This window comes from Prionailurus bengalensis, chromosome A2, assembly GCF_016509475.1.
Source record: "Prionailurus bengalensis isolate Pbe53 chromosome A2, Fcat_Pben_1.1_paternal_pri, whole genome shotgun sequence".
NCBI lineage: Eukaryota > Metazoa > Chordata > Mammalia > Carnivora > Felidae > Prionailurus > Prionailurus bengalensis.
The window spans coordinates 74,628,864-74,654,092 of record NC_057348.1 but is presented as its reverse complement, the minus strand read 5'-3'; the positions used below and the strand labels follow the sequence as shown (position 1 = coordinate 74,654,092).

Here is a 25,229-nt window from a genome sequence, read left to right as displayed (position 1 = left end):
AGAAGAGAGATGGGTCTGGGTACAGCAAATGTAACAGATCCCAAACGGGGTCTGTCTACACAGCTTCAGCAGTAGGCTAATAAACAAATGACCCAGGTCTGAGGACACAGATCTGATCGCTCACGTCTCTTCCAGCTCTACAACTCAACTACAAGTTCAATGAGGAAGCTGGTAAGACTGGTTTTGTTTCTCACCGTTATCACCATGAACGTTTCACTAGCGTTTCCAAGAGTAAGTATAGAGCTTCCAGAGGAGACAAGGTTGATGTCTTTTCCATCTTACCCACAGGATCCAGCTCTTCCCTTACAACCTGAACAGTTTTCTCAAAGAGCCTCACAGAGTGGATACGTAGAGACCTTTGAGAGGAAAGAGAGAGAGAAAATGCCTCTCTGTCTTGGTCTTACCCAAAGCTGGTTCTCTGCATGAATAGGAATCAGGATTCTCAAAAGATTCCATGGGTCTGTTTCCCTAGACCTGAGGATGAGGGCCACACGGGGCCTGGAAGGTACCCGAGAGAAGGCAGCTGTCAAAAGGTCTGTCTCCACCTGTGGTTCTGGGGCACCTCATTAGCACACCTGCGTGTGACCAAAGGAAATACGTGTTATGTGCCAGGTTCTCTTAATTTAAGCAGGGCACTTCCCCAGTTGCCCCAAATAGATGTGTGGAGTATATCCTTAGATCCTCTTTTTGTCATCGATTCTAAAGGAAGATTAAAGACATGTAAATATAGCACTAATTTGCCACTGTGACAAAGACACTGAAATCCAAAGAAATGAAAAGTAGCCACCATTTATATTCTATGGAAACACTATATACTGTGCCAATATTTAAAATATTAAGTCAGGGGCACCTGGGTGGCTCAGTCAGTTAAGCGTCCGGCTCTTGATTCGGGCTCAGGTCATAATTTCACAGTGCGTGAAATCAAGCCCCATGTCGGGCTCTGCACTGATAGCATGGAGCCTGCTTGGGATTCTCTCCCCCTGTCTCTGTCTCTCCCCACCTCCCCCTACTGTCTGTTTGTCTCTCTCTCTCAAAATAAATAAATAAGCTTTAAAAAATACAATAAAATGTTAAGTCAGATTCTAACTGCAGCCTGAAAAATCTGCATCATTATTTGGCGTTTTCTGAAGTGGAAAGGTAGGTTCCAAAAGACTCGCCCCGAGACTACAGAGCTGGGAAGTGAGAGGTAGGCATTCGAACCCATACCTACTAACGCCAAAATCTCTCCCCACTATCCTGGACTGCTTCCAAATCTTAGCAAATCATTCTGCAGTTCTAGCAACACATTTTTTTACCAAAGACACCCCTTCTAAGGCATCATGGCTACCTGAAAATAGCCCCTTGATAGCATCATCAGCAACTACCACTGGCACTGGACCCAGTACAGATGGACCTTTAGCATCATCGTGATTCTAATGAAAATACCACCCAGGGGTCAAACCTCAAAGCTGTCCATGGATGTACTTGGCCACTGAGGTAGCTGCCTTCCAACCAATTAGAATAAAAACATCTTGTGATGGCTCCAGGGAGGTCTTAACGACGGAGATCAATCTTCTCAGCAGACAGAATCTGGATAATTTCTCAGTAACCAAGCACCTGCTCACTGTCTCTTGTTCTGAACCGATAGTATCTCTCCACCTTGTCTGAGTCATGCTAGCACCCTCCCTAAAGCACTCTCGCCCTTCCCAGTATGCATCCTCAGACAACAGGTGCAAAATCCAATGGAAAAAAAACTGATTAAATGCATGTGTATTCTTCAGCTGAACTGCAGGAAAGTGATGGTATTGGACAATTTTTGATTCACACACCAAAAGATGGCAACCTCAAATGGTTCAAACTCAACCTTACGACGGAGGTTTTGCATAGTGGCTGCTGTAGAGACAGAGTTCTCGTGCTCTGTCAGGCAGCTGTCCTAGAGTAACCCAGACTGCTCTGGTTATTCCACAGTGAGATGGACCCAGGCTCCTCCCACCTCATTTTCCTGCCACACTCAACAGGTGAGCTGGCACGATGTTCATTGAATAGTGTAAGGTCTCAGCTCCACCTCCCACCCTGCCGTCCCCATTCACAATGGGGAAGGAGAGCGGGCAACAAAACACAAGCCTCCACCCTTAAGACCAAGATGTAGAAGTTCTATTTGTGTGCCTTCGGCCCACCTCCCTCTGATCAGGGTGAACTCACACGGAGTTGAGTTGGCCACGTGGAGCTGCAAATGAGGTTGGGAAATGCTATCTTTAGCTGGATAGCCCTATGTGCAGCAAAAATTAGGGTTGTGTTACCAATCGGGAAAGGAAGAAGGGATACTAGAGGCAGCCTGCAATTTCTGCCACACACAGGGACAAAGAATAGGAACCGTTACACAACGCTACAGAGTTTCTGTGATGGATCATACAGAATTTACGGAGTTGGAAGGCTCTAGAAAAACACCTGCAAGGATGAAAATGGAGTGATTCAAGGGAGCTGAACTTAAGAGGAACTCACATGCCTAGCATATACACGTTTCTAAGAAGCAGACCTAGAACACCCGCAAGTTCACTGATGACTTAGGAAAAATGTGCCCTTTGTAGAAACCTGCCCTTTGTCGGTCTGCTAGATGACACACATCTATGGTCGGCTCTCTCTTTCCCTATATGTGAGGCCACACTCAGTGGCACTTCTTCTCCCGCTCCTCCTGGTGCTCAACTTGACCGTGAGCAGTAAAGATTCTATAGGATGTTCATCTTGTAAGAAATGAAATGAATGTAGATATTCAAGGATTCCTTATGACTTTTCCAAACCCACCTTTCGAGGCACAAAGACTCCAAATTGCCGGTGCCTCCTTCAAGGTTCCCTGAGATTCTGGGCATCACGGTTATTAAAGTAATTTGAGCTGCTTGGATAAAACTACCACTAACCAAAAACAGGTGACTGTCACATAGGTCTTCCCCAGTTTAAGAAAACCTAGTATATAAAATCCAAAAGTTACAAAGAAGGCAACCGAGAGATCCCAGGGATTAAATATGATGATGCATAAAGCAACGAAGGACTTGTAAGGAAAAGAGACCGTTTCAGGTACCAGGCCACATACAACTTTTCCCCCACTTTGGGCGACTACCGGAGTTCTCAACTCGACACTGCAGAAGAACTTCAATGAACTGATGAAAAGAACATGGCCTCTGCAAAGTTTTTAGTCATTTCAGAAGATGTGGGCTCTCTGGAACCAAATTTCCCAGATCAAGGCCCAAACCGATATTTCACTAAGTGACCTCAAGCAAACCGCTTAGGCTTCTCCTTTCTGGGCTCCAGGCTCCTCATCTGTAAACTAGGGATAGTAATACCACCTACTGCACAGGTATACTTTGAGGCTTAACCGAGTTAATGTATGTAAATTGCCCATAATGCTGCCTAACAGAAAATACCCAATTCGGTTTCTGCTTGTTTAGTGGTTTCTACTGTAATGATATGGAACATAAAATTCACCATTTTAACCATTTCTTAAGTGCACAAGTCAGTGGTATCAAGTCCAATCCCAGTGTTGTGTGACCACTACCCCTATCCATTTCCAGAACTTTTCACCATCCCCAAAAGAAACCCCACATCCATTAAACAGTGAGTCCCCTACTCCCTCTCGTCAGCCCCTGGACACCCTGGACACGTAATTTCTCTCTGAATATGAAATCACCCAATCCTTAATGCAAACCAGATGAGCACAGATGCAAAATGCCTTGAGTGCAAATTTTCCATAATCCTTCATTTCTCTCTTTAGTCTATCACAAATGCTAAGGAGGCAAACAAAGCCAGGATGGTAAGAGTCCTTGCTCCCAAGGAATCAAATGCCTCCTTCACCATGACAGTGGGGCAAGCTCTGTGGCACGAGGATATAAAAGAAGGAAGAGGAAAGCCTTCCCCTCCACGGAGAAGAGAATAAGCGATGGGAGAAAACTGCATCCCAATTTTCCCCTCTTCCCTTTGGAGTGGGGATAATGTCAAGGGCAAAGGAGAGCTTTGGCCCTCACACCCCACTGGGCACTCTACAAAGATCACTTCTCAGCTTGCCCTTCTCACCAGCCTAGGGCACAGCTACATCACTCCAGCTATACCATGCAACCAGGGGAAACAGACCCCGAAGTTTAAACTCCCTGAGCTGCCCTTGATACTCACGTGGTAAATGCACAGTTCCTTGGAAGTCTGGCCAGGAAAGCCGCCGGACTGGAAGAAAGGCTGGTTGCTGTGGCAGTGACCACGTGGCTCTGTAGTGAGGGCTGGGGATCAGAGCCCAACATCAGGCCAGCCAGATGGGAAAGGAACATACACACCGCCAAGAGAAACCAAGATGAGGTGAGTCAGTCAAAGCACGCCGCTGGGCCCTGCTTGAGCCCAGGGATGCAGGTGATAAGTCATCAAACCACAGACACCTGCAGAGAAAGCCACTTGTGGGCCACAGACACTGTTCCCAGAGGACAGGAGGCAGAATATAGCGTCCCAGCGAACCCCTGCCACCATGACACAATTTACGCCACCATCTCCTGCCCCACCCCCTAACTACACAGACACCATCTGTACATTTCCTCTGCACGTGTGAACTGTACTGTGAGTTAAAAATGACTGGGGCACCCGGGTGGCTCAGTCGGTTAAGCGTCTGACTTCAGCTCAGGTCTTGATCTCATGGTCTGTGGGTTCGAGCCCCGCGTCGGACTCTGTGCTGACAGCTTGGAGCCTGGAGCCTGCTTCAGATTCTGTGTCTCCCTCTCTCTCTGCCCCTCCCCTGCTCACTCTCTCTCTCTGTCTCAAAAATAAACATTTAAAAAAAGAATGGTGTCCGCCCCACCACCACCCAACTTAAACACAATACATTGACAAGGTCCTTGAGAGAGAAATGTTTCCAAGACTATGTATAAACAAATCATTTTTTTCATTAAGCAACAAGAGTCCTACGCGGATACAGCAGAGAACAAACACAATTCTGTTTGCAACACCAAACTTATCATTTGCAGATACAGGCTTTCTAAACTCTCACAATTGCTGATGGGGGTGCAAGTTTGGTATTCTACTTTGGAAAACGATTTGGCAGTATCTCCTAAAGCTAAATAATGCTGATGAATCAGTAATTCCACTCCCAGATATTACCCCAAGAGAAATCGGTGGTTTTGACCACCAAAAGATACGTAAAAGAATGTGCATGGCAGATTTACACCGAATAGCCAAATACTAGAAACAAATCAAATGGCCGTCAACTGGAGGATGTATACATTGTGGGATACTGTGCCATGTAATGCTATTCATGAATAAAATAAATGAACTCCTACGCACTGCAACATGGATGCATCTTATATATACTGTGATGAGTGAAACAAGGAAGACTCAAAAGAGTACATACAGTATGATTCCATTTATATGAATATAAAGACCAAGGGAAACTAACCTACGAGAGCAGAATCAGAATAATGGGTAGGAGGAAGTGAGCAGAAGAGAAGTATTACTTTGGAAGGGGCATGAAGGAGCCTACTGGGTTCTAGAAATGCTCTTTACTTTACTCGCATGGCAGCAACACACATTGCATGTTACAGATATATGTAAAATTTTACCAAGCTGTACACCTAAGATTTTTGCAGCTTAACACATGCGTGCCATACTTTACTCTAAAAGTTTCCCTCAAAAACCACACACGTCCACACACACAAACTTACATACTGACAGTCTCTATTTCAACTTGAGGAAGCAGGGTCTTTAGTGATGATAGGGAAGTCAACAGCATTACTATGTAACCCCAAAGAGGTTGCTCTATAACCATGCTCTAAAGGGTTTCATCGAGGGCACTTTGAGGATCAGTGTAGATTTCTCCCTGGTCGTCTCCAGCAAATCCCTCTTCATTTACCTGGGCCACCTCTATACACAGAACTCTAGTTTCTGTGGGTGGACAACTGGAAAAATGTAGGCTACAGTGACGTGAAGGCTAGATTAAGAATTTTTATTATCCCTTAAATAATAGATCAAAATAATTATTTTTTACAAGTTTTTAAATGTTTATTTATTTCTGAGAGAGTGCAAGCGGGGGAGGGGCAGAGAGAGAGGAAGAGAGAGAATCCCAAGAGGGCTCCACACTGTCAGCACAGAGCCCGACATGGGGCTCAATCCCATGAAGTGGGAGATCATGACCAGAGCTGAAATCAAGAGGCAGATGCTTAACCCAATGAGTCATCCAGGTACCCCTCAAAATAATTATTTTAAAAGCGTGTGATATGGGGCGCCTAGGTGGCGCAGTCGGTTAAGCGTCCGACTTCAGCCAGGTCACGATCTCGCGGTCCGTGAGTTCGAGCCCCGCGTCAGGCTCTGGGCTGATGGCTCAGAACCTGGAGCCTGTTTCCGATTCTGTGTCTCCCTCTCTCTCTGCCCCACCCCCGCTCATGCTCTGTCTCTCTCTGTCCCAAAAATAAATAAATGTTGAAAAAAAATTAAAAAATAAATAAATAAAAGCGTGTGATAAGGAACCTGGAGTCATGGAGGGCATGGAGGGCATCAATTTGTTGTTGATGTTGAAACAATCACAACAACTGGACTAATCTTTTTTTTTTTTTTTAGCATATTGTTGTGTTTACTTTTTACGATTACTGAAGTGTAACTGACATACAATGTTGTATCAGTTTCAGATATACAGCACAGTGATTAGACACTTCTATATATTATGTAGGGATCACCAAAACAAGTGATCTATACCACCTGTCACCATATAAAATTATGACCATATGCTGACTATATTCCCCATGTCGTACTTTTCATCCCCATTCTTTACATATTTTATAACTGGAAATTATAAAATATTTATTTATATATTTTATAACTGGGAGTTATAAAAGACTTCACCCATCCCCTTACCCACTCTCCTCTGGCAACCATCAATTTGTTCTCTGTATGTATGAGTCTGGGCTTTTCATTCTTTGTTTGTTCATTTGTTTAGTTTCTTAGATCCCACATGCAAGTGAAGTCATACGGTATTTATCTTCCTCTGACTTATTTCACTTAGCATAATATCCTCTAGGTCCATCCATGTTGCCCTGAATGACAACATTTCATTCCATTTTCACGGCTGAGTAATATTCCATGATATATATCGCATTTTTTTTCAAATTTTTTTAACATTTATTTATTTTTGAGAGATACAGAGAGACAGAGCATGAGTGGGGAAGGGGTAGAGAGAGAGGGAGACACAGAATCCGAAGCAGGCCCCAGGCTCTGAGCTGTCAGCACAGAGCCCAAAGCGGGGCTTGAACTCCTGAGCCATGAGATCATGACCTGAGCCGAAATTGGGTGCTTAACTGACTGAGCCACCCAGGCGCCCCCCACATCTTTTTTATCAATTCATCTATCATTGGACTCTTAGGTTGCTCCCATACTCTCACTATTATATATAATCCTGCAATAAGTACAGGGGTGCACATATCTTTTCAAATCCATATTTTCATTTTCTTTGAAGAAATACAAAGTAGTGAAAATGCTGGACAATTTGGTAGTTCTGTTTTTAACTTTCCGAGAAACCCCAGAAAGTTTTTCACATACTGTTTTTCACAGTGGTTGCACCAACTTACATTCCCACCAACAGTGCACAAAAGTTCCCTTTTCACCCCATCCCCTCCAACACTTTTTTGCATCTTGTCTTTTTGATGCTAGCCATTCTAACACCTGGACTAATCCTGCGGGACCAAGATAATCTGAGTCTTCGAGGGGCAAGGACTATGATCAAAACCACAATAAACCATACTGGCTGCCTGTATGCCAGTAGTTCTAGCATCCACCAATGACTTCATTCTTCCTGCTCTTCAAGAATTTTAGGGAAATGTTTAAGCAAAAGAATCCCTTAATACTTTAGACCCGCTGATGTTTAAGCATTTTAAGGTTCTTTCTAAGAATCTGATAAAAGCTACAAGGACCCAGAAGAAAAACAAAACAAAACAAAACACAGAACGTTGTACCTATTTTGTTAAGTCTTATGTAATACTTACTAGCTCCTAACTACAGAACTATAAAACTATTAAGAGGAGTCTGAAACATTTTCTCAGTGATCTAAACAGACTAAGAAAATGTAGGTATAGACTTATTTACAATAAAGCTAAAGGCTAATTCTTTACATTACTTTGTTTTTAACTATAGTTATGCTTAATAAATATGCTACACACTAGATACTTCCTACCTGATCTTGCTTTAGTCTTCAGAATGGGGAAATAATCCAATGATTACTTAGTAGAGTCGATTTCATGAGAAATATTTTGAAATAGGCAGTAACTTTCATAGGTAAATGTAAAATACAGTATAAATATATTTTTCATTTGTAACTCATTGTTTTATTCTATCTGATTTAAAAGACAATTGCATAAGGCAGCAATAACAAATCTTGTTGATGGATATACAATATGTACATATGTAATTTGAGAATCACAGCACGTAAAAGGGGAGAAGAAATGGAGCTACACAGGAGCAAAATTTTGTATACTATTAAAATTAAGTTAGTATTAAAAATCATCATAAAAGAAACAAGGGAATTAAAATGGCATGCTATAGGGGCACCTGGGTGGCTCAGTTGGTTAAGCATCTGACTCGGTTTCAGCTTAGATCATGATCTCGTGGTTCATGAGTTCAAGCCCTGCATCAGGTTCTGTGCTGACAGTGTGAAGTCTGCCTGGGATTCTCTCTCTCCCTCGCTCTCTCTCTCTCTCTGCCCCTCCTCTGCTTCCTCATTCTCTCAAATAAATAAATAAACCTTAAGAAACTTTTAAATGGCATTCTATAAAATACTTATTTAACACAAAAAAAGGCAGTGAGGAAGAACTGAGAAACAAAAATAAATAAAATATAAATGGTAGACATAAATCTTACTTTATCAGTAATTATATTAAATGTAAATAAACGAAACACTACAATAAAAAGGCAGAGATCGGCAGATGGATAAAAAATATGAAACTACCTAATGTCTGCAAGAGACACAATTTAGATTCTAAGACACAAATAGGTTGAAAGTATAAGAATGAAAAAGATATACTATGCAAAGAGTAACCAAAAGAGAGCTAAAGTGTCTATATCAGACAAAATAGACTTTAAGGAAAAAAACGTTACTAAATACAAAGCAGGCCATTTTATAATGACAAAAGGTCAATTTGTGAAGATACAATAAATAGAAACACTTATGCACCTAATGAAAATGTACCAAAATATATGAAGCTAAAACTGGTAGAACTGAAGAGAACAGAGAATTCAAAAATAATAGTTAAAGATTCCAATACCTTAGTTTCAATACTGGATAGAACAACTAGACAGAAAACCAATAAGGAAATCAATGATCTGAACACACTATAAGCCAAGAAGTCCTAACACACATCTATAGAAAACTTTATTCAACAACAGCAGACTATAATTATTCTCAAGTGGATATGGACCATCCTCCAGGATAGACAACATGTTAGACTATAAAACAAGCCTCCATAAATTTATTTTTCCAGTTTTACTGAGACGCAATTAGATACGTAACACTGTATAAGAAAGGTGTGCAATTTCATGATTTGAATACATGTATATAGTGTGAAATGATGACCACACTAAGTTTAGTTAACATCCATCATCTCACAGTTACAAATTTTTTTCTTATAATGAGAACTTTTAAGATCCACCTTTTCAGCAATGTTCAATATACAATATGGTATTGTAACTATGGTCATCAAGCTGTACATTACATCCTGTAACTTATTTACCTTATAATCGGAAGTTTGTACCTTTGACCATCTTCATCCAAATCCCACCCTCACAAATTTAAAAGGACTGAAATCACATAAAGTATGTTATCCAACTACAACTGAATGAAATTTGTAACTACTAACAAGGGAAATTTAGAAAATTAACAAATATGGAAATAAAACAACATACTCCTAAATAACCAACATATCAAAGAAAATCATAAAGTAAATTAGATATACTTTGAGATAAATGAAAACAACATAGCAACACTTACGGAATGCAGCTAAATTTCTTAATGAGAAATTTAGAGCTATAAGCATCTGTATTAAAAAGATGTCAAATCAGTTATCTAACCTTCCATGTTAAACTAAACACAAACAAAACCCAAAGCAAATAGAAGAAAGGAAAAAATAAAGATTGAGTGGAAGTAAATGGAACAGAGAACAGAAAAACAACAGAGAAAATCAGTGGAACCAAAAGTTGGTTCTTTGGAGTGATTAACAAAATTGACAAGCCTTTAGGTAGACTGGCCACGGAACAAAGAGAGAAGACTGAAATTAGTAAAACTAGCAATGAAACAGATGACATTTGCAACCAGTCTTACAAAAATTAAAAGTAATACTACCATATAAAAGAACACGATGAACAACTGTATGTCAACAAGGTAGATACACAAACTAATTGAAATGGAAAATTCCTAGAAAGACACAAACTACCAAAACTGACTCAGAAAGAAATAGAAAATCTGCATAGACCTAAGACAAATAAAGAGAATTTATCAGCAATCAAAAAACTTCCCACAGATAAAACAAAACGAAGCCTAGATGGCTTCAATGGTGATTTCTACAAATATTAAAAGAATTAACACCAATCCTTCATAAACTCTTCCAAAAATAGGAGAGGGGCCACTTCCCAATTCATTCTTTGAAACCATTATTGCTCAGATACTAAAACGAGATAAACCATCAGAGAAAAAACCTGTAAAACAATATACATTAGGAATATAGACATGGGGCACCTGGGGGCTCAGTTGGTAAAACATCCAACTCTGTTTCAGTTCTCTCAGGTCTTGGCTTCCTGAGTTTGAGCCCCATATTGGGCTCTGTGCTGGCAGCACAGAGCCTACTTGGAATTCTCAATCTCTCTCTCTCTGCCCCTCTCCCCCTCAAAGAATACAGACACATAAATCCTTAAAAAAATATTTTTAAAAATCTAACTTGACATTGAATGGTCTACTTCCTAGCAAATAGAGTTCTCCCACAGGAGACTAAAATTATCCTCTGAGTTTTGACCACACTCTCTACTAGGCACTTAAGCAATCTCATTACTATAACTTCCATGATAAAACAGGCAAACTCGGTGTAATTATAAATAAATCTTTCAAACTCACCCCATCTCCTCTATCACCTACCAAAAATATGCTGCAGTTTTTTGAGGCATTTCTTTTTGTGATTGATGCATTGAGTAGCATCATTCTAAAATTATAGGGTTTTTTTTTTACAGAATCAGATGACACAGATCCAGCCTTCTATGCTCTACAACATCCCTAACAAGGAAGACATCTGTCCCTTGATGAAACACTTCCAATATTTCAAAGTGACTGATCTCTTTGAAATTTAAGTAAGCTATTTTAAACATAAGGGTATTTTTCAAGCATTCCATAAGGGTTCTGTGCTTCACCTCTCTCTCTTCACTACACTGGAGATAAATTTATAAGTCATGGAGAAGTAGAAGGCTTACTCACCATATTATAACCCCAAAGTGGACCCAGGAGATCATACATCACCACAAATTCTCAACCAAAGTCCTTTCCCTAAAGCAATGTGTTTTGCAAACTTCACTGAGCCTTTGAATTACCAGAGGAAGTTATTAAAAATGCATGTCTTACTTAAGAGATTCTGCTAAGTTTGTAACTAGACCCAGGAATCTGAATTTTAACTCCCCTCTTCTGCAAATATTCCTGGTGACACTTGAAGAAAACACTGGAATAGAGGTACTTGATTTCAGATTCATTTTCTATATGTAACAGGAGCAATTCTGGGGGTGCCTGAGTGGCTTAGTTGGCTGGGACTGACTCTTTATTTCAGCTCGGGTCATGATCTCATGGTTTGTGGGATCAAGCCCCACGTCGGGCTCTGTGCTGACAGCATGGAGCCTGCTAGGGATTCTCTCTCTCTCTTCCCCTTTCCAGCTTGAGCACCTGCATGTGCACTCGCTCGCTCGCTCTCTCTCTCTCAAAATAAATAAACTTTAGAAAATGCCTTAAAAAAACAGGAGCAATTATGGACCAATGCAAGTCTCCAGGAAAGCCCTTTCCTATCCTAACTCACTGCTTCAGAATGCTAGTGGTCCCCACAGCCACAGGCATTTCCTAAAAGGATGAGGGCAGTGTTTGTATATCATGTCCTAGAGACACAGAGAAGAACCCACTGAACAGAGAGGAGGCAGGAAATTAATATTTTACTAAAGAAATACATAGCTTTAAGAGGCAAGTTTTCTTATAACAGATGTCTCAAATATTGAGGAATTGTAGGATATATGAAAGGTATCATACAGCTCTAGGCTGTGCTACCACAAAATGGGAGATCCTTCCAAGGCTTGGGCTATCTGGACTAATCAACTGTTAGCCACCATGATTAGGTAGAGGAAGAGAAAGTCTGCTGCAAAAGATTCTCTTCCAAATTTGATTATTTCCAAGCTGCAAATCACCCCAAACAGATTCTTCCTAAATTCCAGACCACTGCCTGTGAAATAATCAAGTCAATGCCTACAACATAATTAAGTCAACTTGGTGCCAGCCTTAACCATGTGTGTTCCCTCTGTCCTCTCCCTCTCTCTCTCTCTCTCTCTCTCTCTCTCTCTCTCTGTTTCTCCCTCTCTCTCATCAAATGCTTGGTATCCAAATGCAATCAAACCCTTTGTTTAAAAGACAAACTAATCTTTGTCGGTGTGTGACATTTTAGGGCTTTCATTTTTATTTGAAATTTCTGACGGCTTGAGGCAAGAGACCCTACAAATCCATGAAAGAAGACCGGGCTGGGAGTTTACTGCCATTGTACAAAAGCATCTTTGGATGACTATGTATGATCTACGTATGTATGTATGCATAATTCAGAGGGCAAGCTGGCTCTGAACCAGTGTCCCACCTCTGTGTCAAGGAGGAACTCAGCCCCACAAAAACCCTTCAACAGGTCAGAGTAAAAATCTGATCACACAACAGGGGGATTACTATTACAGTAGGACCATCCTGGTTAGGGTCCACTTTGCCCCACTAAGCGTGGAAATGGTAGAAGGGGATCCTTTATGAGGCCAGTGTGAACAGTTGATTCTGACTTCTATATTCCACAACTCTTATTCTGTATTTCTATGGAATTCATCCTGACTCCTACAATCACGAAACCATCACCCCATCCCTCTTGCCTAATAACACAATTCATCCTTTAGATCCCAGCTTAACATCTACCTTCTTCACCTAGGTGTGTCCAATCCTCTCACTCCAGGGGAGTTACCCATTTACATAAAAAAAAAACTTGTTTTCTCCTCACAGAATATTTAATTATGATCTTTCATTAATAACCATGTAGTTATTGTTATGCCCAAAAGTTTATCTCTTGGGGCACCTAGGTTGCTCAGTTGGTTAAGCGTCTGACTCTTGATTTTGGCTCAAGTCATGATCTCACAGTTCGTGAAATGGAGCCCCACGTTGGGCTCTGTGCTGACAGTGCAGAGCCTGCTTGGGATTCTCTCTCTCCTTCTCTGACGCGCTCGCTCTCTCCCTCTCAAAATAAAAAAAAATAAATAAACATTTTTTTTTTAAAGTTTACCTCTCTACCAACTCCTGCTGGTCTATATGGTCAACCAGAATGGCTTTGTTGACTGCTATATTGTAAGTAGCTACCAAGGGTCTTTCACGCATTAGAGTCATTAATGACTCTTAAAGACTGCGTGAATAAATGAATTCTACCAGATTGACTTCACAGTAGAATATATCACTTTTAGAGTAAGTTTAGCATCCTTTACTCAGTATTACGTGCCATAACAAGAGTGCACTTACGTATGGGCCCATGTGTATTTTATTAAATTCTTTTTTAAAATTTTTCTTTATTTTGAGAGAGAGAGAGGGCCTGCACACACGAGGGGAGGAGCAGAAAAAGATGGGGAGAGAAAGAATCCCAAGCGGGCTCCGGGCTCAGCACAGAGCCCGACGAGGGGCTCAATCTCATGACTGTGAGATCATGACCCGAGCCAAAATTAAGAATCAGGTGCTTAACTGATTGGGACACCCAAGCACCTTTAAGAAATTATTATAGGCACTTTTAAGATACAAAAAACTATATGGCATAGATATATTCAGGTCCTTTCCATGTAGGAAGTAAACTTTCAGCTAAATAACTGTATGACCATAAGGTGAAATGATCAACTTGGTGGTTTTCTGGGTTTGGTACATCTGTTCTAAGTTGTTTCAGGGCAATCAAAATTGATATATGGCTGTAGCATAGCAAATTGTTTCAAAACTAAGATCTTACCCATGGCTTTATCCAGCATCATTCCTAATAAGGGATTCACTCAATATGTATTCAGGAAATGCATCTACTGAAGTACTACACTTAAATTTAGATTTTGAATCAATAAGAATGAAGTTTCAGCATTTCTATATTAAAAGTTGGCCCGTGGATGTGTTCTCAAGCAACTGTGATTACTATCACTTTAATTTCGCATAATGCTATGTATATAGTCTTATTATATTTTTTCATGGGTAAATTCTTTAACTCTGTGATGATGGTACTTTCATTATGTAAATCTTAGCCATTATTGAGACTCTCTAGAAAATTGTATCTGTAACACAAGAGATCTTTACATGTAATAGCCCTTTCACGGAAGCCCACAGGCCCTTATTTCCTCAGAATCTACTCAGATGGCCCCTCGAAATCACTAAAAAAATTGTGTTTGAACAGTAGAGTTGAAATTCTCAGACTTTAAAAAGCCACAAGAACAAATTATTTTTTAAATACTCTCTCTTCCCTACTCAAGCCCTCCCAGAGTGCATTACAGTATTTTTTGTTTGAAACCTAATCATAGATACACACACACACACACACACACACACACACGCACGCACGCACTCACACCCATCCACCCACCCCTGAATGGACTGAAGTGACCCAAAAGAAAGTCAACATATAGGAAAAGATGCTGGAGGGCCTCTAGGGTAGTATTTTCAAAGTGTAGTCTTGAGATCAATTCAGTATGGTCCCACAAGCATTTTATTAGAAATGGAACAGACTGCAGTGGAATGGAATGGAATGGAATGGAATGGAATGGAATGGAATGGAATGGAATGGATAATCAGTGTTTGATAACATCAAATCTCCGAACTTAGGAACCCTGGCATCATGGGAAATCTTGGAGCAGGGCAGCTATGGGTATACATGTGCAGGTGTATTTGGAAATGATACGCCCATGGATCATACACATGGGGCTCAGGCATGCTGCAGCACAGAGTGACCACAGTGGGAAATAATCTAGAAAGAAAGGCTTCCTGCCCCTACCATTACTGTGGGAACTGTTAGTGGGGGTGCTGTGCTCCTTGATCACTACAATGCTCATCCAGGGGACAAGAATGACATCTGAATGCTGGATACCCTTTTGGGACCATTTTCCATAGGGCCATAGTAAAAACCACTGACTGACTCCTTTAGAGACAGGGAACTTCCCCCCTAGGGTTGCTGAATTTATCACAAGACAGAACCCCAGAGAGCAGTCAGAGATTCTTATGATACATTGGATGAGATGTTGAAATCATTTAATGTGAATATCAAAGAAATGGGACCTCGTTTTATACCCCAAATAAAGTAGGCCATATCATTTACCTAAGTATTTCAGGTGTTTTAAGTTGTATCGGTCCATAGACAAGTTGGCTTCTAAAGTATGACTTAGGAATCTCACACACATACATGCCACACACACAATATGCTATCCTGTAAAGGAGAAAGGTAACTTTTACTAATGTTAAAATCGGAGATCCTATAGTTTTGATTCCCTATTGTATTGATTCCTGGAGAAAAAAGGATGTGTGGGTATTTGAGTGTCTGTTAAAAGAAAAAGAAAAAGAAAGATGAAAGCCTTACTGTATCAAGAGTATTCTTGTGTTACTTTAAATTTGGCTGTTTTTAATATACTCAGAGAAAATTATCTTAGTGGCAGGGAAGGCATAAGTTTGCACAATGTAGAAGCAGGCAACAAGAAAGCTTCAGATGACCTTGAAAGAGGAAACCCTGGATTGCCACAGAGATGCAGGCTCCAAAGTGTCTTCAGATACAAATGTGGTCATAAAATCCACACTTCTAGCAACAGGCCCCATGGATAGAATCTCCTGGGGGCTCCTGGGTGGCTCAGTCAGTTGGGTATCTGACCCTTGATTTCAGTTCAGGTCATGATCCCAAGGCCATGGGATCCAGCCCCACATCAGGCTCTGCACTGAGTGTGGAGCCAGTTTGAGATTGTTTCCTTCTCTCCCTCTGCCCCTCTTCCCCACTGTGTGCTCACTCTCTGTCTCTCTCTCTCAAATTAAAAAAAAAAAAAAAAAGGAATCTTCTGGACAGAGCAAGATTTTCCTTCTATTGTATTTACATCTAACATACACACACACACACACACACACACACACACACACACACACACAAGCACATGCACACAGAAACATCATCCACATGTTTCTCTTTGAGAACAAATCTGTGGGCATCAGCAAGGCAGTAATTTTTTAAAAATGTCATATAATTAGGTATATGGGAAGAAATGACATTGTTTTTCTTGCCATGTCACCCAATCAATATTGGACTGAACCACATGACTGTACCAATATTTGGCTGTTTGACTTATAAAAATGACAAGTTAGCTCAGTCCCATCTAATATTGTTTGGAGTCCTTACCATGTACAGAACCTGTAAGAATAATTTATTTCATATACTACCTTCACAAAATCACAGAGAAAATGACAGGGATGCACAGTGAAACCTTTATGATAATTTCACAAAAGACAGAGAAAGAATAATGAGGAAGGAAGCTTTACAGGGGTGCAGTATGAACAAGCAAGAACACAAAAGTCAAATCAATGCATCATCACTGAACACGTACCATTCACAAGACATGTGGCCCTTGTCCTCAAGTACCTTCAACTTAGTTGGGAAAATACAATACATGAAAAACATTACACCTAAGACCGTCACGTAATTTTCACTTGGGGCAGATAAACTAGCCCAAAGAATATCAAACTGGACACTTCCTGAGAATTTAAAAAGTAAGAATTTAAATAAGTAACTCCCTTAATAAAACAGAAAGAAACAAAAACGATGCCTAAAAAGTTTCATATTATAACATACCAAAAGTTTCCCTGCTCACAAGAATCATGTTAAAATATATCTAATGTATAAAAATGTTTACAATTGTCCACCAATTTAAATATTGCACAGAAGTCAAGGATGCTAAGACCAAATAAATGTCATTGGGATTTCACAGAAGGAAGAAGATGGACAAAAAAATAGATCTCAAAGGGATTAAATATTTAAGTAGAAAGGCTTATGTAAAAACAGACAGATTGACTGTGTTTATTTCCATCTCCTCCCAAAACCTAAATAAAATAGTACAGGCATAAGATAGTACAGGCATAAAGGTATGAACATACAATGACAAAAACATGGGAGGCATCATAGTAGATCAGAGAGTTTAATACATTTTAGAGAAACAGGAAAGAGGATGGAAGAATGGAAACAATTCAGCAAAGCAGAGAAAGGTAAAACAAACCAAAAAAAAAAAAAGTGCCTGTACACAGCAACCAATGAAAAAGCAGCCAATTCTCCTTGCACAGTTATACACACAAATACACTCAAGCTGAAAACCCAGTGCAACTAAGTACTGTATACAGTTGAATATCAAGCACAACCCTGATAATAGAGGACTATTTGAAAGCCTGGGATATAGAATAGATGAGCCTTCAAGCCCTTCTCAACCCCAACACTGGCAAGTAAAGACAGAGGATGACAGATTTACAGCAAGCAGACCTAGAAAGAAAATCAGCCCAGATTACAGCAAAAGGGCAGAGGCCCCAAAAGGGGGTACAGAGGGGTCCTTCAGTTGGGGAAAACAGAACAATTACATTATCTTATATACTGAGCCTTTGACAATAATATTGATGGGCAATGACAGACCTGATGAAGTAAGAAGAAATAATTCTAAATAGTTCGTAGGAAAATAAGCAAATAAAACAAAAGCAATTATTAACTCCAGAGAAAATAAAAAGCTGAATGAAAAACTTAATCCTCAAATACAACTTCATAAAAATTTAAAACTTCAGTTTATCCAAGGGCACCATTAAGAAAGAAAAAGGCAAACCACTTTCCTCAAGAAAACACTTGTGAAATGTCTACTTGACAAGATTCATATCCTGAATATATAAATAAGTTCCTCAAATCAATAATAAAATGACAAGCCACCCAAATAAAAGCATAGCCAAAAGACTTTAACAGACACCTCACAAAAGAAGCTATCAAAGTTACCAATAAGAACATGTAAAAATGCTTATCAGGGAAATGACAGTAAAGGAATTTAAAATAAAGGAATTTAAACAGATAAAGAACAGGAGAAACATGAGGGATGATGGGTATCTGGCAGGATAAAAATGTTCTATAACTTGACCTGGGTGCTAACTATGCAGATATCCATATACATAAAAATCCCCCAAGTGGAATACTTAAGATTTGTATATTTTATTCAATAAAAATTATACTTTATAATTTTTTAAAAGATAATCCTCAGCAATCAACAGTTTGTGCCATAATACATGACTGAAGGATGTGGAAATACAGAGATGAAGGTAAGACAGCTAAATCTTTACCTATATTCACCAAATATTAAACGATAGATCAAGAAGTAGTTATTTTATACAAGCATATTTTACAGAGATGTTGGGGCTAGTCATAACTACCTCTGGGAAACAAGATGAGGCTGAGAGGAGGGGACAGAGGCCTGCTACTTTTCAAAATAAATGTTTTATATTATTTTATTTGATTTTTTAAACTGCATACATTAATTTGGTAGGAAATTTTTTGGCAAATATTAAATTATAAATTACAAAATACATTACTATTTATATAAACATGGGACAAACAAGTATGCCTCAGTGGATACCTTTTATTTTGCCAGTGTAGCATTCAGTCCCCCATCTATACTCTGATTTTCCTTCCTTCTCTACAGCAGTCCATATGGTCTGGAGCAGGGGGCGGTGGGGGGCTTCTCCAACTCAGCGTCAGTAGTAGTCTATGACTCAGGCCCAATCCAACCTATGGTCCTGGTCCTTGGCCAGAGAGATTTCTTTCCTCCCAGGAAGAAGCACAAGGCCCAATTTGGGCCAATGAGAGCTATACTGAGTTCTATATAAATGTTGAAGGAAAAGCATGCTCTTATCTAGAGCTGCTGACGGCCACCCTGCCACCAAGACAGAACTTGACCAAAAATGGGCTGTCATCACTCTGTCTCTCTGTGTCTCAAAAATAAATAAATAAATAAATAAATAAATAAATAAATAAATAAATAAATAAATAAAGGTGGGGGGAGCGCCTGGGTGGCTCAGTCAGTCGAGTGTCCGACTCAGGTCATGATCTCGTCGTTGACGAGTTCGAGCCCAGTGTCAGGCTCTGTGCTGACAGCTCAGAGCCTGAAGCCTGCTTCGGATTCTGTGTCTCCCTTTGTCTCTGCCCCTCCCCCAATCACACTCTGTCTCAAAAATATATAAACATTAAAAAAAAAACTTTATAAAAAAGAATGGAGCTGCCAGAATGAACAGCAAGAGGAGAGATGGGGAAAAGGCATGTGAGCCCTGATGCCTGTGGTTGAACCCCCGGTTCCGGTAGGTCTGAAGTTTGTCTACCCCTGCCTTTTTCATTAATTGTAAGAGGCAGTAACACAAAATGGAAAATCACTTGACTGCCTGGGTTCAAACTTTGCCTTTACTACTTACTAACTGTGTGACCTTGGCATGTCACTTAACCTCTTCTTCATTTTTTTTTAATGTTTATTTTTATATTTTAGAAAGAGAGAGCGTGCGTGTATGCACGCACAAGAGAGGGAGGAGCAGAGACAGAGAGGGAGACACAGAATCCGAAGCAGGCTCCATGCCCTGAACTATCGGCACAGAGCCCCACAAGGGGCTCAAACCCAGGAACTGTGAGATCATGCCTTGAGCTGAAGTCGGATGCTCAACCGACTGACCAACCCAGGCGCCCCCTTCCTCATATTTAAAATGAGGACAGAGGGGCACCTGGGTAGCTCAGTAGGCTGAGCACTGATTTCAGCCCAGGTCTTGATCTCATGGTTCCTGAGTTGGAACCCCCCATCAGGCTTGCTGTTGTCAGCATGGAGCCTGCTTTGGATCCCCTCTCTCTCTCTCTGTCCTTCCCCCACATGCTCTCTCTCAAAAGTAAATAAACGTTTAAAAAAACTTTTTTTAATAAAATGGGGGCAGAAATAACACCGACCACATAGAATCCAGTGAGTTAAAATATGTAATACATACACATGCATATATTTACATATATGTATATGTATAAGAACAGTTACAGTTTAATATACATTTATATGTTAAAATCCCATTTAGATTTGTATGTGCAAGAGCCATATTTTTATTTTTAGTAATTACATTTCCCTTTTTCCTTAAGCCAGTTTGATCGGTGTTTTCCACTTTTTACAAGAGCCAGGACCCTGATTAATTCAATACCCAAGAGAGAAGCCATACAAAATCAATGGAGAGATTTAAGTAGTTATACATAAAACGTAAACACAACATAAACATAAATGTTCTCTATGGCAGAAGAAAACCATCAAAAACTACAAAGTAAATAGAAATGGAAGAAACCATATTTGTAACCTTTAGAATTGATAGTTTTTGCCCTTACACAGAACAGCGTGTAGATGCTAAACAAACTGGGTAAAAAAATAAACACAATTCACAAGTGAAAAAAAAACAAACAGGAATACAAAAAATAATGTTTGGTTTTCAATAATCAAACAAAACAAACAGTAACTCATTTTTTTCCAATGACACAGCTATCGATTATTTTAAATTTTATTATCCAGTGTTGGCAAGTGTCTCATACCACTGGTGAGAATGTTAATTGATACCATTTGGAAAGGCAATCTAGCTATAATAAAAATCAGCATACCTTTGACACAATCATTCTTCTAGGAATGTATCTAAGGAAATACTTCAGGGTGTATGCAAACACTTTCCCTACAAGTTTACCCCTTGTAATTATATACAGATTTGTATTTATATACAGAAACATTGGAAACTGAATGTCCAAAAAACAGAAGATTCATTAAAATCCAGGGGCACCTGGGTGGCTCAGTCAATTAAGCGTCTGACTTCAGTTCAGGGCATGATCTCACAGCTCTTGAGTTCAAGCCCCGCATCAGGCTCTGTGCTGACAGCTCAGAGCCTGGAGCGTGCTTCGGATTCTGTGTCTCCCTCTCTCTCTGCCCCTCCCCTGCTTGCGCTCTGTCTCTCTCTGTCTCTCAAAAATAAATAAACTTTAAAAAATTTTTTTTAAATCCATGAGTTCCAATACTGTTTAGTCATTTCAAATGTTAGCAGAAAATACGTACATACTGAAGAATGTTCATGATTATTAAATGAAATAAACAGGTTAAAAAACTTTGAGTATGAGCCTGTTTTTGTTGTAAATATATACGTGTAAAAATGGGAAAAGATCTACTAGAATATGCATCAAATGATACTGACATTTCTGGGTAGTAGAATTATGGCTGTCCTAATTTGTTGGTGGTTTTATTTCTCGCTTATATACATTTCACTTTCTCCACTGAACCTTCACAGACCTTCAATTAAAAAAAATGTATTTTGGGGCGCCTGGGTGGCTCAGTCAGTTAAGCGTCTGACTTTGGCTCGGGTCATAATCTCGCGAGATCTCATGTGAGTTCGAGCCCCGCGTCGGGCTCTGTGCTGACAGCTCAGAGCCTGAAGCCTGCTTCAGATTCTGTGTCTCTCCATCTCTCAGCCCTTCCCCTGCTCATGCTCTGTGTCTCTCTGTCTCTCAATAATAAATAAACGTTAAAAAAAATTTATTAAAAAAATATATTTTAAATTCATTTAAAAAAATCTTAAGACCCCTCTAGGAGTAGCTTCCGTCATGCATTTGGAGCCAAAATGCATGCAACCATTAGGTGTAGCACAGAGAATGAGAAACTTAAGCGAGTAGACTCTCTTTGGGGAAAATTTGGTTGTAAAAACAAGAAGCCAAGGTCTCAAGAACACGTGTGGTATACAGACACTGCGATGGAGCGTCTGCATCAGAGAAAAGGAACAGTCCAAAGACAAAACAGGAAGGCATCTCTGGGGGAGATGTTCAATGCCTTCAGCAGTCACTTACTGTGTTTTCCACCCTCCAGTAGCTTCTCTTCAGGCTTGGCTGGGCTACCTCACCTGGATTCCCACCTGCCTTTTCCCTAGTGCTGCCCAGGCTCAAGAAAGAGACAGAACTTACCCACCAGTGGAAACCATACTCTCAGCCTTTTGGTGTCTTAACACCCTACATTTGGTACAGCAGGCACTTTCCATCAGCAACTTCACCCAGGGAAGAAAACAGGATAGCTGAAGCCCTACACAAGCCTCCCTTAGACCTCCCTCCCATGGAAAAGTAACCACCATCCAGAACTGCAGTCGTAATACACACTTGACCTTAATAACGACAAAGTGAGTTTTCAACAATTCACAAGGGCTTGCACACTCTGTAAGACAGATTACGATACCTTTTCATTTATTTTTAGCATATTAACAGCTGGTGACCCAGATTAAGAAATAATGTAATATGTGAAAAGGCAGACTATACCACTAAATTCTTTCACAGATGGAAAGTGGACTCCGTAAAAAGCTTCAAACCAAGGATTCAAGTAATTAGCTGGAAGTGGAGAGCGGGGAGGAATACCTACAAGTGGGTAAAGTGAAGCATGGAAAAACGATGACAAAACCTGGCTGGGATCCCAGCAGATCCTTTGCTACTTTCTGGACAAGTAACTAACCAGGGACTGGTAGAGGCCAAGAAGCCCTGCTAATGCAGCTGCCGAAGGAGCGGCTGGAGGAGGTTCTCCTTAGTTGAGGATGAGCTTGGGTAGATATTAAAAGAAATACAATCCTCTTACTGCACTGGGAGTGTGCGTGTGTGGAGGGAGGGGCCAGTGGCAGCCACACAGCCTCTGGTCCTGGGGACAGGCAAAGGGATCAGTGCCCCCTTCCGCTCAGTTCCTCCAGGTGGGTGGGAACCCAGAGCAGCCTGAGCCAGCGTCTGAAGAGGGAAATTCACCATCATTTTGAGCAACGCGGCAAATCTGACTTCCAGTAAAAGAGGCAAACACTAAACACCCAGAATCCCAGGGACGGAAAACACTGCCACATGAAAGGGAACACAGTTCCACTGACACAAACCGTGGGGCTCAATTAGCCGGCGTTCATTTTCAAGTACCATGCTCAAGCTGCAATATGAATGTCCTTTGGCTGGAGACACAAATGAAGACCTCAGTGCTGGCAAGGTCTTGACGACAAGCAGTCTCGAGGGGAGCCAGGCGAGCCCAGCGCCTGCCACAATACCTCAACTGCACAGGGCTGTGCTTGGTGTAAACCTGGGATTCATCTGTGCCCATCTCTGGGAGAGGAAAATAAATTACTGAGAGGCCAATGTGCTGAGGAGCTTGTAAAACACTAGGGAACCCAACCTGAGCCTGCAATGTGGATTTTTTTGTTTTGTTTTTAATGCAATAAAACGCCCTCTTTGTGCAGAAATGTGCAAAGAACTGTTAGGTTCAGGTCACATGTATTTCTGACCTTCCAGAGAAGGACACCGACGTCCAAAGGGGCACACACAGAGAGGACCCCCCCCCAAAAAAAGAACACAGAGAAAGAAAAGTGTGTATCCACATCTCTATTTTGAACTCCAGGATTCACTGGACAGCACTGTATTAAAGCCATGGGTTTTCTGAGATGAGCCCGATCGATCCGTACAGATCTGGGGGGTGGCCTCTGCGCTGCACCAGCCGTTTCTGCCGCACTTGGGTCCCCAGGAGACCCCCCGGAGGGAGGACTGCTGCCGCAATCTCCCGCCCGGACCCGCGGGCCAGCGGGGAGCGGGCGCCGCGGGCGGGGAGAAGCGCTCGGCTCCGGGGACCGCGGGCGAGCCGCCGCACCTGCCACCGCTCGCGCCCTCGCCCGCCCGGGAGAGCGGCGACCGCGGCCAGCAGCGCGGGGGGCGAGCGCGCGGGGAGACTCGGGCGGACCGCGCGCCCCGGGCGCTCCCGCCTCCCCGCCCGCGGCTGCCTCGCTGCAGTCGCCGCGGCGCAGCGCAGGGCGTCCCCGCGCCCCCGGCCCCGGCCTCCGCCGCTCCCCCGGCCCGCTCGGCCCTTGCCGCCGCGCGCCCCCGCCACCTGCCCCGCGGCCCGCCGCCCGCTCTGACCTTTTCCTGCGCGCGGTTGAGCCGCTTCTGCACGTTCTTGGCGAAGATGCCCGTCTTGATGTCGGCCATGGCTGCGGGTCCGGGAGGCTGCGAGGAGCGGAGCGGAGCGGGCGACGGGCCGGCGGCGGCGAGGACGAGCGGGAGCGCAGGAGGAGGAGGAGCGGGAGGGGGAGGAGGAGGAGGAGGAGCGGGAGGGGCTGCGAGAAGCAGCCGGGGAGCGCCGGCAGGGGTGAGGGAGGGGCGCAGCGCTAGGCACCGGCTTAAAGCGACAGCGCGCAGGCGGGACGCGCGGGGCCCGGCTGCGGGGCGGCGAGAAAAAGCGAGGGAAGAAGCCCGAAGTCAAAATGCCCCGAGAGTGCCCGCGGCGGTGGAAGAGGAGGTCGGGAGGGGAGAGGGGAACGAGCCCAGCGGCAGTCCGGGGGCCCCCGAGGCAGCTCCGGGGTTCTTTCCAGGCGGAGTTTGCGTTGGGGGAGGCCGAGTGGGGCCCGATTCTTTCCAGAAAAAAAAAAAAAAAAAGGAGGCTCGGGGGAGGGGGGCGGGGGGCGGGAATGGGGAAGCCGGGATGGGAGGTGCTCTGACGTGGAGGCGGGGGGATGGGCTCTTCCGGAGAGTGCACCCCTCCCTGGTTGTGAGTTCCAGAAAGCTGGGCCTCGCCCTGCCCTCAGGAGGCACACAGCCCGAGGAAAGGTGACTGGGAAACCAAGTCAGTGCGGGGTTTAGAGCTGCCTTGGAGAGGAAAGCGATGCCCACACTTCCCCAAACTTTGAAGACGAGATTTGGGGCCTGCGGTAGGGAGGTTCCATGTTGAGAAGGGATGGTCCCTGTAAGCAAGGTGCTGTGCTTTGGTGATCTGGGTAATTGCTGCCCCAAGGACAGTCAGGTCCTTGATTGCCTCACGTCAACATCGCAAGACCTGGGCCTCTTGCCCTGTGGCTTCCTGCGAACCTGCTGGCAACCTCACAGGGATTCACTATCCTAAGTATGCTTAGCAGAAGGGAGAATAATAGGGATAAGTTTGTC

General features: G+C 42.3%; 1 protein-coding gene across 7 annotated transcripts in view; it reads right to left on the bottom strand.

The window, feature by feature from the left end:
- AMPH (amphiphysin) overlaps positions 1–24,712 on the bottom strand; it is a 250,199-nt gene extending 225,487 nt beyond the window's left edge. For 2 of the 7 annotated variants that reach the window (XM_043588531.1, XM_043588533.1), the window contains exon 1: positions 24,210–24,712. In XM_043588531.1, the coding sequence (XP_043444466.1) occupies positions 24,210–24,278 (69 nt within the window). In that variant the 5' untranslated portion in view covers positions 24,279–24,712. The remainder of the gene's footprint in view (positions 1–24,209) is intronic. The other 5 variants (XM_043588536.1, XM_043588532.1, XM_043588535.1 and 2 more) reach the window with 3 other exon arrangements.
- Between the last annotated feature and the right edge of the window lie 517 nt (positions 24,713–25,229).